Genomic DNA, 14843 nt, shown 5'->3' with positions numbered 1-14843 from the left:
ATCAAATCTCAATCTCAAATCTCACATATTTTAACATCAATAATCTGATTTACTCCCAAATATTTATCTCAGATTGTACCATTGTTGTTGAGAAATTAGTAGAAAAATAGGTCAAAGATTAAAATAATTATTTAAGACAAAAATATCTAACATTTCAAGTAAAACAGAAAGCAAAAACAAATGAGTTATTCTTAATTTCTAGCACATTTAATCCAAACAATGATCAGTGTGTCCGCGAGGGCGCTGCAGAAGACGAGGTTTTGATGTATCGAAAGACAGGAAAAAGACACACTGGATTATTTTGTTGGTGTTTATTCTAATTATTTCTTTTTTTTTTTTTTCATTTGTTCACAAAGTCATATTAGTCACTACTATGTTAGGTCAGTTTTCCCTCACTGCAATGGCAGCAAACTACACAAGAGCCCAAACCCAGCACGCCCCACATCAACTCACAAAGATTTGTCATTTCTTAACAAGCCACATCTTCAAAAGACAGCCACTGGTACATGTAGCATCCGTCCCTATGATGCTGATTGTATTATATATATATTTTTTCCTTTTGATTAAATGATCTGATTCACAATCAGGAGATAATAAGGTGCACTTTTTTCACACTTGTTTAAAATTCATCCCAGGGAAGACATCTTGTATTTAGTCTGAATGGATTTTTTTGGTGTCCCACTAATGTGGCTAAAAAAACAACAACATTAAAATTCAAGTGGAATTCAAGTTTGTTTGTATCGATTAACAAGATGTAAAGGTCTATTCCATTGTCCCCCCCCCCCCCCCCCCCAGGCAGTACAGAACTGAAAATGGGTTTACCCTGTCGTTTAACATAAATACAGACCTGCGTTTTACTGACAATCATCAATAAGATGGTAAAACAGTCACGTTAGCTCTGAAATAAACAATGAGCACAAAATATTGACTTAAGTGCTGCATTCATAGATGATTTTTTTTTTGTTTGTTTGTTTTTGTCTGCTGGGAATAAAGTCAAAGGCTGCCTTTTTTTTTTTTTACATTCAAACCTTGTGAGAACAACGCTACTGTCATTACCGAGGACATTTCTGTCATTAGACATTTAGATTGACTGGCTGGCAGGCTGGTTTATTCCCATCTGCCGGTGGGAGGAGTGGAGGGGGGGTGGGGGGGGGTCATCGCTCGGGTTTGAGCTCTCTCCGAAAAACACAACATCTCTAGCGCTTATCTGTACAACATTCAACAACACATTTTTTGTACGTTTTTTTTTTCTTAACCATAATGCCAAAACAATAATTATCATTATAAGAAGAGTAATCCCCCCCCCCCCCCCCCATCTCAATGGCATTGGACAAACACCACACAAACTGAAAAAAAAAATCTAATAAAGGCCTCAATACCAGAGAGCATACACGTCATCCTTCAAGTGGTGCTTAGAGATTGAGTTTTGCGGACGACGGCGCTCGGGACATGGAGGGCGAGGCGAGCGGGAGAAAGGAAGGGATGACGGGTGAGACAATGTGTGTGAAAAGAGAGAGGACGGGAAGATTATTTCGTTTTCTCATGCTGATACATGCTTTAGTGTCACGTCGGACATGTTTTTGGCACCTTATAAGATTAAATACTTAGACTTGGGCTTTGGTTTACCAAGGATTCGTTTTTTAGACCACATCTAGAAGGATCTCTACTCATCTAATGGTCCGGTAGTCCACTCTTTAGAGTGCGATCAGGTCGAGCGGCCTCTCCTAAGGCCGAATGGTCCTAAAGAGTAGAAAAGTTGTAGAAGCTGGATCCCCCGGGGGGGGGGGGGGTTATGGGAGGTAAAGAAACACGAAGAAGAGGGGGAAAACGTCAGATAAACCTGCCGAGGCGATGAAGGAGAAGAGGAGAAAGCAAGGGAAGGAAGGGGGAGGGGGGCGGCGGCAGAGAGGAAGAAAGAACGGATGCAGATATAGGCTAAGTGCTTTTGGTGAGTTTTACAAAGTACACCAGGAAGTGCTTGAAACAGAAGGCACGATGGCATTGACAGTAGCTGTTAAGGAGACACCACTAAAGGGACTTTCACTAAAAGAAAACTCATAAGGTGTTCTAAAAAAAAAGAAAAAAAGAACTGAGACACGCTGATGCACATTAAGGTGTGGTTGGAAGAGGAAACCCCATCAACCAGCGCGTGTGTGTGTGTGCGTGTGAGGTTGTCGTCAAATCGGCACCTCGATCCATTCTGCTGTCACGCGAGTGACCTCGTGACCCTGTCGCGCGTTCTGATTGGTCGTAGTCCAGCCCAATTGTGTCCGAGGTTCATTCCGAATCTTTGGGAAGCAAGACCTGGTGTGAATTTGGGACGTCGTCCTTTCAAACAAGGACGGACGATGGATTTTTTTTTTTGCCAGTCGATGGGGGGGCAAATCTATTGAAACCACAGCTTCACACAAATAGCAAAAAAAACGACGATTGACAAAAAGTTCCAACGTTTGGTCTATCAATAAAGTCAAAAAAATAAAACACAACTACTTTGGGGAACTCAAACCTTGCACAGTGCTCTGTATAGACATTCCAACTAGTCTTAGCTCACAAACATTATAATCAATAATTACCTGTATATCGATAACCTTTTTCTGTAAGCGTCTTGAAATGAAAAGAAACAAAAGTTTGCTTGGTTTTTTTTTAGTTTTCTTTTAAACTCGTCTTTACAAAAAGCTACACATATTCTACTGGGATGTCGATGCGTTGGTTAGCGTTTTAATGATTACTCCTATCTACTCGTCTAAAGAAAGACACCGTGTTCCAACAGTAGAACTTGTCCTGTTTGGCAGGGTACATTCTCCACCTTGCATCTCCTCCCCAGACGGGAAAAGGCTTTCCTTTTGACACAGTTGTCGAGTCTCTGTTGCTTTTAAAAGGTTGATTGTGTTTGCAGGCCTCACAGATCCCCCCTCCCCCCCCCCCCCCCCCCACGCTGCCTTACCTTAAACATCAAGTTCACCCTTTGACCCATTTCGTCCCGTTATGCATCGATTACATCACCTGTTTTTTTGTTTTTTTTTTAGCTCTGCAAGCTGATTGCCAAAACGACCCGCTTCCCGTCGAGCGCGTCACGCTACCGTGTGGCATTTCTTTTCTCTTTTACTAACTATTCACAACACCCTAAAACTGCAAGGTAACAAATATACTGCCACTTAAATGGTTTTAAACCGTATATTCAGATAAAATAAATGACCCATCACTGCCTCGATGGAACGAAACACCAGAGGACTCTCTCTTGACAACAATACAGTACATGAAACAGGCACTAACTGAAAATAAAATGAGTGTTACAAACTTATTCTTCTCTATTTGTCTTTAGGGCGATGATGTGGAAACAGTTTTCAGACAAACGGCAGTGATATATATATATAAGTATATATATAGAGAGAGATGACAAGCTTGGTTCACATCCCGAAAAACTCGCACGGACAGGGAACGTTCCTCAATATCTGTAGCTGAGGAGGAAGGTTCGAACCGTCCTGCCAGTCAGGAGGGCGGATTTCTCTTCAGTGTAGAAGTCGTAGTTAGTGTGGGACGTAAAGGCATGTGAGATGTCGCAGGAACCAGCGCTAGATCTTTCTTGCTTTCATTTATCAAATAGAGGGAGATCATCTTAAAAAAAAAAACTTCCAGCTTGAACAATCCGTGCGGGGAAAGGTGCGCTCACCTCTTCTCTTTTTTTGTTCAGGAAAGTATTTCGTGGACGACCGAGGTCTCGGAGTGAATCGGAGGAAAGAGGATAGTCTTTCTTCTCCATCCTTTTCAAAAAAGCCTCCCAGTATATCCTCCATTTAGAGATTTGTTTGGACCCAAAACTCTTCTTCTTTTCTTTTCTCTCTCTCTCCCTATTACAGCTACTTGTACCTGCCGCCTGTTGGATTCTGTTTCAGATGTAGTTGAAGCCATTTGAGTCCACCCGAATCCTTTAAACCGGTTAAGACTCCTGGTTGAAGCTCAGGGCCGGAGACAGACAAATGGACATCCTCAGATCCTGGTCCTGCGAGTCCTCCAAACTGCTTATTTCCAAACTCTCCTCTTGTTCTTCTTCTTCTTGCTCGTCTGCGTCCATCTTTCCCTCGAAGGCCAGCATGTCTTTGACTTTGTTTGACACCGATGCACCACTGCAGTCTGGATAGTCGGTGTTTTCCAGATGTTCCGCCGCGTCCCCCGAGAGCCCGTTGAGGGTCTTGGCCAGCCCTGACGACCACTCCCCCGTGGGCGCCTGGGCAACCGCCCCGCCTCCGTTACTCCACGCAGCCATGGAGCTGTGGTCCATCCTTGGTTTGGTGGCCTTTGGATTTCCATCGCTCGCCACGTGATTGGAAAGGCCCCTTTTGCGCCTGGACTTGCTGGTGTGATTGACCTGCAGGTGCATGGCCATCAGCTCTGCCGAGGAGGTGCGGAAGGGGCAGAACAGACACTGGCTCAGTTTGACACCGGAACCGTCCCCCTCGCCGTCCATCCCACTGAAAGCCCCGCCTTCCTCTTCGTTCAGGCCGCCGTCCTCTTCCACCGCTCCCAGGCCAGGTGAAGGACGACGGGAGAGATCCAGGGGTTCGAACCCCGCCTCCTGCGTCGAGGGCGCGGACCCTTCCTTCTCGCTCGACGGCTGGACCATTCGACTGGTCGTAAGAGGTTTACGGCGGGACACTTTTGTTGGCGCCTTTGGCGGCGGAGACTCCCTGATCCAACTCCCCTCCATTCCGCCTTGGTAAAGGGCACCCATGACTCCGGACAGATATCTGTACTGGGACTCCAAGTCAACGTCCCTCAGAGCTGCCAGCGTCTTCCGATGCTCCCGCTGATCCGGAAGGCCGAGGAGCCAGGACTGTTGGCCGGGCCGAGCGCCAGGACTGTCGGCCGGGCCTCTCGTAACCGGGCCGTGGTTGGGCTGGGATCGTCGCTGCTTAGTCAGCCCGGTTCCAGAGGCCAGGCTGTTGATAGGGGAGGGGAGACCAGCGGAGGAGTTGGACGAGGCTGCCAGGGCATTGCGTTGCTCCCGGTGGTGCCGCTGGAGGTGGTACTTTAGTGAACCTGACTGGGTACCTGCATAGTCACAGTGGGGACATTTGTAGGGTCTCTCACCTAAAGAAAATCATATATCACAAAATAAGCTGCGGGTAAGTGCGTGGGACTCTCAAAAAAAGATTAGCCTACATCTGCACAGAATCTAGTAAAAGTCTAAAAAAAATAATAATCCATTGTGGTTTGAAAACTGCAAATGAAGACAAGTCTTCATATTAGAGCTCTTTCTTCCTGTTGCTGATTGTCCAATGCAGGAAACCTTTATCTCATGGAACTTGCTTATTCTTATGATTCTAGACACATTAGTAGAATAAAAGTCCTGAGCAAAAGTCAGAAAAGTCCAGAAATCAGCATTTAGTAAAAAAAAAAAAAAAAAAAGAAAGATCAGAAGCAGTTTGAAAAGCAACTAGTGATTGTAGTTATGCATTTTAAAAGGGAGATGGCAGTATTCCATCAATGGTGAACATGACACCCTTGGGAAAGATAAAGAGGAGGAGGCGTCATGCTTGCGGCATATCAGCAGCAGGAAGCGTGTTTGCACGGGAAAAGCATAACTGATCTTATTCACAGGAACAAAAATGGCGAACAGAAGAAAAAGAATCAGCTCTAGTGATGAATTCTGATGTGCAGAAAAAGAAAAAAAAAAACCTGTGAAGGATTTGATTTTGTTACTGAGGCTAAAAATGACGAGGACGCACCAAGACAGATCCGTTAATGTCCCTGTACAGAAAGAAAAACAGAGTACCCTGATAATGTGACTCACATGCTCCGACTATGAGTTTGGAATTACATTGGGATCATTATTCAACTGCTGAAAAATAGATCACAATCATTCTGCTTTTCTTTGACTGTGCAAGTTTCAGCTGCAATTTCATCACATTAAAAGCATTGTCCCAGTTTCACTGTTTCACAAATTCCCCGTGACCCATATAATTCAAACATCGTGAAGCAAATCTAATCTCAAAGGGAACGTCATTATGTAATTTCCCATCCAACTAGTGCAGGAATTGTTCTTGAACCTCACAATGTAAAGAATCATCCTTCGAGATCCAGAGCGGTACCAAAATCTAATGTTTCACTCCTCAAAAAAAAAAAAAAGATGTTTTAATCAAAATCGCCTCATACTTTTTTGGGTAATCCTGCTCATAGTCAGGCGGACAAACCAACTCCAACAAAAACATAACCCCCCCCCCCCCCCCCCCTCCTTGGAGGAGGTAATAATGGATTAAGAGTCTGGAGAGTAAAAATCCAATTGAACAATAATATCAAGCGAGTATTATTCCTATCTGATGCCTTCACTTAAATTACTTATTATGCGATAATCACTTGATCCCACAGAGAAGCAATAGGGCATGAGGAACATGAGACACGTGCTATCATAAATAATATAGCTGCCATGCGATAGGTCCTGTGAGCCACGGATGAGTGTTCATTATGGTGATGCTAAATAGGTTTCATTGAATGCATTCCAGACAATGTCTTCCTGAAAGACTTTTGCATGTACTTTGATTAGCAGTTGGCATCTCCGGAAAGGAAGATCAGTCCTAATGTTGATATATATATAAAGACTAAAGTGAAGCCAAATAGTACAGAAAAGTCCTGTGAGAGCTCTTTAAAAAAAAACCTGATTACAATTTAGAATAGTCAAGCTACAGGAAACAACATGACTACTGCAAGTTTAATTACAGGGGGATAACCTACCTGTCTTGTGAATGAGGTCACAGGTCAGCAAGAGAAGTGAGCTGTTTACTAAGAATCTAGCAGGTTTTATTCCCCAAAGTAGCTTCCTATTCCTCCAAAACTACACGAGCAATGCATTTAAGCAGGACTTGCTCCGTTTCCTGTAGTGGAGTTCTATATTAGCCCTGGCCAGATCCCACCGGTGAATGTGTTCAAACGAAAGGAGGCACTGCTGCGAAAAGCTCTGTGAAATCTTTCTGTGGCTTCTCCTTAGGTTAAGGTTAAGAAAAAGTATGCGCGGCTCATAAGACTCACCTGTGTGAACTCTCAGATGTACTTTAAGGTGGTGCGAGGAGCGGAAGGCTTTACCGCAGTAGGGGCAGTCTTTAATTCCTCGTCCACGCACTCGCTCCCTGGTGGAAGCTGAAGGTATGGAGGACGCCGTATTCAAGCCATTTTCTTCTGCTGGCAAAGAAACGGTTGGGTTGGGGGGGGGGGGGGGGGGGAATAATGTCAAAATAACAAAATAACAACAAAGAGATTTAATTGACCAAAAAACAGATCTGATTGTACCTGTGAAGCTTGAGATGGCAGAATGAAACCCTGTAGTTGCCCCTGTAGTTGCCCCTGCCTGTTGCGATCCACCACCGTGCAGCTTTGAGTCTTGCCTCGCCTCTCCTGTCTGTTGGGATCCACCACTCTGCAGCTTTGCTTCCTGTCTCACTTCGCCACTGCCGCCTCCTCGTCCTAGTCCCACTCCTCGATAGCCACCTCCACCTTCCTCTTCACTGCTGCCTCCTTTCTGGGGCCGCTGGCTGTGAACGCGAGCATGAACCACCACCTGCTGCAGGCTGCGGAATAGCTTCCCACAGTCTGGGCATTCCCACGGCCCTCCGGCTCCTCCAGCATCTTCTCTTGGTCCTAGGCCCCCGAGGTACGCTCGCACTTGGTCGGCCTCTGCGATGACTGAGCTCCGGCCTGGGCCACGCTGACCTTGCTGTTGGCCTCGCTGATGGGGCCTCTGCTGCTGAGCTACTGCTAAACTACGAGCCACCAGCTGCCACCAAGTAGCCTGGTCCCCTCCATCTGAAAGGGATGCCGCAGTAGTTTCACTTTTACCCCCTCGTCTTCTGGCTCCCCCTCTTGCTGAGCTGTTGATGGTGCCGCCACCCCTATTTCCCATCTCTGCCACTTGGGCCACGGCTTGAAGTCTCTCCATACAGCTAGCACCACTGCCTTCACTTGGCAATCCCAGGTAGCCCATGATGGCTGACTTGCTTAAGCCCATCCCGAGTCGGCCACCACTTTCCCTCTCCGACCTGCCTTGTCCACCTCTTCCGCCTCCCTGCTGGGCCAGGAGGAGGCTTGAATAGAGGGCGTTGAGGGACTGATTACTCGCGGAACCTTTGCCCTGCTGATCGGCGCCTCCTGGTCCCCCAAGGCTTCCCAGCCCAGCCTTCAGCCCAAGCTTGTTGAGATGTACTTTCATGTGGTTTTTGAGGAACCAAGGCTCCTTAAATCCACGACCGCATACCTGGCACTTATGGTCCAGGGAGTTCTTGTGCTTTCGCATGTGCCCCTTCAGGAACCAAGATTGGGTAAACCGCTGTCCACAGATGTCACAGCGAAATGCTGGCAGCGTGGGAGATCCAGCCACTGTGGTCGCTGATGTCATCTGTGGGGTAGTTGGGGCCGGGGTATGGGTTGGCGTGGGCAAAGGAGTGTCAGGGGTTGCAATGACTGGCCTGGAATTGAAGGCCAGTGCAAGAGCGGGTACCTCAGAGGATGGGTGGCACTCCTGCAAGTGAGACGCCAGACTCTCCTCTTGGCTGGCAGAGAAAGGACAAAGAGTGCATTTATAGGGGTTGTGCAGAATGCGGACGTGGCGTGCCAACTCTGAAGCCGTTCGGATTTTCCTTTGCAGGCATGACAGCGAAACGTAGGCGCAATGGGAGTAGAAGCACCCTCCACAATGCTAGAGGAATAAGGAGAGGTCGCCGAAACGGGGGTCTTCGGTGAGCGGAGGGGTCAACGGTGTGCTGTCGTCCAATAAAAAGTTGGGGTTCTGGTCTGTCTGTAGGCCGTTATCGAGACATTTGACCTCGCCGTCAACACCCACTTCTTCTGTGAGATGCTGGATGAGAGTCTCTGGCAGTAAACGCTGATTTGGTTGACTTCTGTGATGCTGCATTAAGTTCTTTGTGGTTATGTTGAATCTTAAGGTGCTGCTTTAGGGGTGTTGAGGGGAGTCCAGCCTGGTACAGGGCCGAAGCACGGCGGTCTCGTTCCAGACTGTGAGCACGGGCATGAAGAGACAAAATGCTTTGGAATCGAAATCTCTTCCCGCATACATGGCAGGGAAACCTGAGAGCAGGCCCCGTCGAGGCCCCTCCAACTCCTGGCGCTGCCCTGGTGACGGTGTCTTTCTGAAACAGCTGCAGATCTAGCTCGTCGTTGCAGTTTCCGCTCTGCCCCGATAAAAGGGCCAATTCCAGGGCCCTGAATCCGAGGACAGGTGCTGATGGTGTGGACGGTGGAGAGGAGTCCAAACAAGGACTGCATTCCAGCTTCTTGTCCTCCAGGGAACAGAGCCACGGCTGGAGTTGGGGATGAAGGAAGTCCATCTAATTCTTCCTCATCGTCATCTTCAGGATCATCACGGAGATTGCTTTCCTCAAGGAGTGGAAAGGAGAGAGGGGAAATAAGGCGTGGCCTCCAGGCTTTGGGGGGAAGGTGCGGGGCTGGGAATGGGTAGAACAGAAGGGCTATCGGGGAGCGAGAGAAAGGTATGAGGAGAGGACGCCTGGGGGCTGTGGTCCAAGGAGGGCAGCGTTCTCGGGGAGTGGGGATGCTCACAAGAAAGGGACAGCACGCACTCTGGAGGGGAATCCATTCTCTGTGAAGGCGTAGCAAAACACAGGGAGAGAGAGAGAGACAGTGAAGGGCACTGACGACGACCAAACAGGAATTCACATTTCAAAACTGCAAAAGAAAAGGCTCGACATGATAGGATCTAGAAAGCAGCAGCCAAACACAGGTCTCTATGTGCGGATGCACTGATGCACGAGTGGGAACAGCAGATGATAATAATAATTACCAGCAGTGTGTGTGACGCTATGCCATTCTTTAGTGTCTTGGCCGATGCGGACGCGCTTCTGCGGCAGCCTCTGCTTTTAATTTTCTGGAGACAAAAATAAAACCCGGTTGATGAATGAGGACCTTTGTGAGCTATTTGCACGGAGAAAGCCGAAAAGAAATCATTGAAACTTTAGCCCAGAGATTTATCTAAAGGCTTGAGGCAAATCACCAACTATCAATGGGGGGGGGGTGTAAATGCTTCCTAGGTAGCAGAGAGCCAAAACCAATTTGCCCCTCGACTCCGTTTCGCCTTAAAGCCTAACAGCAGGGAATCTCATTCTCATTACGGTCCCGCGTCAGCGTACGCCAACGCGCGCAAAAGGTCGAGCGTCAAGGTGTTCGATCTTCATTTACTGCTCTCGGGCTGCGGGAGGTGAACGCACGCATTTGAACGTGCAACAGGTGTGCAACCTGTTCCGCCTCCTGCGTGTGTTCACAATGCACGCCGGCGTGCCGCCGGCTAGCGCACGTATGACCACTAGCGTGGACTTTTGTGTGTTCGTGAGCTGAGGCCACCGCCACAGGACACGGACTGTCCCAAACAGATGGGCGAGCAGTGTTTTGACCCCCCCCCCCCACCTCCCACACACACCCTTCCTGTATACTGGTACAGTAGCAGCTTTTTTTTAGGAGTGTATACACACACACACACACACACACACACACACACGAGTGCAACATGCCTGCACTTACAGCAGCGCAGTTCGGATCTGCTGCCTGGGCGTGGTGGCTTTGACCCTTAGACTGCTTAGTCATGGTTACCGGTTTAAAAGCACGTACAAACGTGAGCTCATTCGTTGTAGATCGTCCTGCAGAGTTCAGCTAAAAATGCTGGGTGTGATGTGTACGGCACGCCGAACGCAAAGCATGCTCGCGCGCCCAAATATTCCGAGTGCACAGCAGTTTTGTGTGGGCCCGGATCGGATTTATGCACATTGGCTGTTTGTGTCCATCATTTCGGCGGCGTTGATGAGCGGCAGAGGCGCCCACAGCCAAACAAAAGGTCATCAATCATTGTGGCTAAACAATGGAACATCTGTGTTTTGCAGGTGTGTCGCCCATATTTGTGTCCGCGACGCCGTATGGTCCACGTATGTGTTTATATGATCTCTGCCTGTGTGTGTGTGCGTGCGTGTGTGTGTGTGTGCGTGTGTGAGCCGAGATGACAAAGAGATTCTCGTGTAGCCAGTTGACATTTTAGCTCAGCTATGACTCACAGGGATATCACACCATATCAATCACACACGTTCACATAAGACCACAGACACACACACGCACGCACACGCACGCACACACACAGACAGAGTCATTTCTTAATCCACCATTGTCTTCTTTCCACTTTCTTTCTCTCCCCGATTCATACCCTTCCCATCCCCTCTCATTCTCTTGCTCCCTCCCTCCGTCTATTATTCACTAATTTTCTTTCATTCTCTCCCTCGCTCGCTCTCTCCCTCTCCCTCCCTCTCTTTTCTCTCCTGCGGTGTTGCCAGTTGGCGGAATGCCAGGGAATGCTGATATCAGCTGGTAGATTGGGCCCTGCCAACATGGCGAAGAGCAAAAAAAAAAAAAAAAACGAGAAAGAAGGCAGACAGAGAGAGACAAGAGGGAGACGCAGACTGGGTAGCCTAAAAAAAAAAACACCGTCAGGAGCCATACGAAGGAAAATGATTTAATGCGATTGCCGGCGTAGTGTTGATGGGACAAGGGTGAAGAGACAGACCTGCTGCAACAGAGAGGGGGGGGGGGGGGGCGTAACGGTGAGAGGGGACAGATTCATCAAGCCTTTTAGATGTCAACATATTGTATCCATATAGATATAGAAGTAGAGAGGATGCAGGGGGGGGTTAAGGGGGGTGGGGGGAGACGTCTGGTGGCATTATCATATGAATATCGCCATCACAATGTGTCGCTCCACCGTGACGGTGGCTCTCGCCAATAAAGACAATTTGGATAGATGGAGAGAGGGGGGGGGGGAGATAAGGTGCAGCAAAGGATGCAGGGAAAGAGGGGTTGGGGTGGGGGCGACCGTAGGACAGAAATCAGATTAAAATAGGGTAGAACAGAAGCCCATAAAGCCCCAGGTGCAAATGAACCACCGCTGGACACGGCCCTGCATCATTCCTTCCCAAATGTGCGGATTGAAGTGCTTTTGTGTGCAATTCCTCCCAGAAAGCTCAAGCAAGGTGCCCCCCCCCCCACCACCACCCCAATTTTTAAGTAGCATGGACTTTTAAGGTCAAATTATGACCCATCTAATCGTGCAAGTCAGTCGCGACAAGACAGGAAGGAAAGGCTCTTCCTGCCGTTTCACGCATTTCTTCACATCTTGATCTCCACGGCGACAACACGGGAGGCGTTCACACGCAGCAACCGCAGTTTAAAAGCGTACACTGTAGCTTCACTGGGTGACCTGGTAAAGCAGGGGTCATATTGGGAAGGTATTGATAACTGCCTTTGTACCTGTGTGACGAGATGTGTGTGTGTGTGTGTGTGTGTGTGTGTGTGTGTGTGTCCGAGTCACCCATCGTATCTGTGCTGAACAGTCGCCGAGGGAGCAGAAGCACAATGTGTTGAGACAAGTTTACTTTGGAGGGGATTTATGCCACATTTGTCTAAACATCCACGGCGTGACTTTTATTGTGAAAGCAGCCGGCGCAGGTTCGCACACGTTGGAATGCCTCGCATCACAATTGTAAACGTGGGAACACCTTTCCCTTAATGCTTTTTTAGCAGTGTGTGTGTATGTGTGTGTGTGTGTTCAGAATCCCCTTACTTAAAGAGTAAGGGGATTCTGAAAGTTAAATGTTCCTTCTTCTTTCCACCTTGCGTTTGATTTCACGACACTCCAAGTCGGGAAAAGGGCGAAACAAGCTACTTTTTGCACGATTCAATCCTCACCTGGGTTTGGAGTGTGTGAGCCCCAGTTTCACACACCTTCCTCTTGTCTACCTAAAAATAGGCGTTTCCAGTGTCTCCACAAAGTAGAGGCGTGTTTTTTTTCCCCGCCGCTTGTGTGAATATCTTGCAAGCGCCCCTTTTCTTCCAGCTGTTCCTGAACCATCGCGCGATGAAGTGTGCGTTCGCTAGTCAGGCGTCCTAAGGGCAACGAGAGAGGAGTAAGAGACACTGTCCGCCAAAAAAAAAAAACAGGATTAGCGAGTTCGCCGTCTGTGCGGGATGGTGTAATTTGTCCTGTGGTTTTTATGGCGCGGTCACGCTGGTCGACTTCCCCACCGACTGCATTCATTTCCTTGACTTCACCTTTCCCTGAACCCCCCCCCCCCCCCTGCTTTGCTCCAACTTCTTCAGCCTCTGCCCCCCCCCCTCGTCTTTGGCTCCAGCGGCGATAAGGAGGGAAGTGTCCCGCTGTGTCTTTGCCACCGACTGTAAATATGTGCCTGTTTGGATTGCGAGCAACGAAATCGCCAATCGTTTCTGTCAGAGAATGGGAGGAGCGATTCCAGCCCAGGTCTGGAAAAGGGGAAACTAAAGGCTCTCGGGTTTAAGCATCCTTATTGACAGAAAAGCATTTTATCTGCCACTTTCTTTATTACCTCTACCGCTCTCATTCCAAGTCCAAGCTTTGTCCAACGAGGGGAGACGCTGACCGACGTTTGGGACGATTCAAGATTTCCAAGACTGAGGCCTTCAAAAAAAAAAGGAAAGCAATTTGGAGGATGCTAATGTCAACAGCTATCCCAACCCCGTCCTGTGAGGTGTCCTTCAGCAAGACGCCAACTACCCACAAGCCCCCCCCCCCCCCCCCCCGGGGGGGAGGCTGACCCTACGACGCGACCTCCTTGTGGAATATCTGCATCATGTCCGTGCGAGCACCTCCAGCAAAAATAGAAACCCCTCGACACTGGTTTGATTCTTCAGTCGCCCTGGGGGGGGGGATCTGTGGAACACGTGTTCTCTAGCGTACTCTCAATGACACTTTAGATCTAAACGTATACGGGGGGGCGTTAACACATACATCAGACCTTCTGGGTGTAATATCCTCTTTGCTGGAGGGAACAATTCTCCTCGGAGCGTCCTCCTGGGGAGGACGAACCATGAGCATATGAATACCGGATTAACCCGGCCCTCTCAGAGACCGCTTGCACTATGCTCGACCTCCTGCCCAGTCCGATGGCGCCGCGACCCGCTCGGTTGGTTTTGCTTTACCCCAAGTTCCCGATTTGATTTTCTTCCTTCGCTTCTATAGCGTGAGAATCAGTCTGCAAAACCCGGGGCGCCTGTAGCGTGCCCTTCCTGGAGGAGGGGCGCGGCGCGGCGCCTAGCTGTGATGTCATAGTCGACCACCTAAATCTGAATGATGCTTCACGGGAAATGGTTTCTAAATCGCTGGAGCAAGCAAAGCGCGTTTGGCTCCTCCTCGCGTCTGTGGGCCAGGAACACCGTTCAACCGTGGAGAGAGAAAAAAACGTGTATTTTGCATAAAACGGAACCTTAAAGTAAGATGCTAATGCGCTAAATGCGAGCTAATCCCGAGCAGCCAGCAGAACTCTCGGCAGTCTCAGAATGTCACAATGCAGTAGATTCTCCCTAACCGGGGGGCGAGCAGGTGCCGCTCCCACAGCGCACTAATGACCCAATTATATCAATCAGAGGCCTTGATTGGTGCTACACTCCTCTCGCTTTTACCCTTTCTTCCTCTGTCTTTCTGCCACACACACACACACACACAAGAGCCACCTGGACCGGGTGCATGTGCCCCCCCCCCTCAAGTACAGTACAGCGTGTACAAAGATGGGGAGGGGGGGGGGGGGGGCACCGTTGTTGGTGGTGATGGAGGAGGAGGATACTGACAAGCAGAGGAGAGGTCTGGGGGGGGAAAAAAAGAGCCCGACCATTAGAGCCTCCTTAACATGCAGGAGGATCCTGATGAGGAGGCGCCACGTGAAATATCTGAAAGTAGAAAACCTGGGTGGGCGGAGGGGGGGGGGGGAAGGTTTCCTGCTTCATGTTTGGTTTCAGATGCTACGTGTGTCTAA

At 48.8% G+C, this 14843-nt stretch overlaps 1 protein-coding gene across 1 annotated transcript; it reads right to left on the bottom strand.

Annotated features, from left to right (window-relative positions):
- Nucleotides 1–3891: 3891 nt before the first annotated feature.
- On the bottom strand, nucleotides 3892–9601 carry znf219 (zinc finger protein 219). Its single transcript, XM_068755981.1, is given in 8 exon segments — nucleotides 3892–5088; nucleotides 7024–7173; nucleotides 7282–8619; nucleotides 8622–8715; nucleotides 8717–8902; nucleotides 8904–9269; nucleotides 9271–9405; nucleotides 9407–9601. Coding segments are annotated over 8 exon segments (3615 nt in total). The 3' UTR covers nucleotides 3892–3937.
- Nucleotides 9602–14843: the final 5242 nt, after the last annotated feature.

Source organism: Brachionichthys hirsutus, chromosome 23 (assembly GCF_040956055.1).
Source record: "Brachionichthys hirsutus isolate HB-005 chromosome 23, CSIRO-AGI_Bhir_v1, whole genome shotgun sequence".
Taxonomy (NCBI): domain Eukaryota; kingdom Metazoa; phylum Chordata; class Actinopteri; order Lophiiformes; family Brachionichthyidae; genus Brachionichthys; species Brachionichthys hirsutus.
This window is presented reverse-complemented; position numbering and strand designations above follow the sequence as displayed.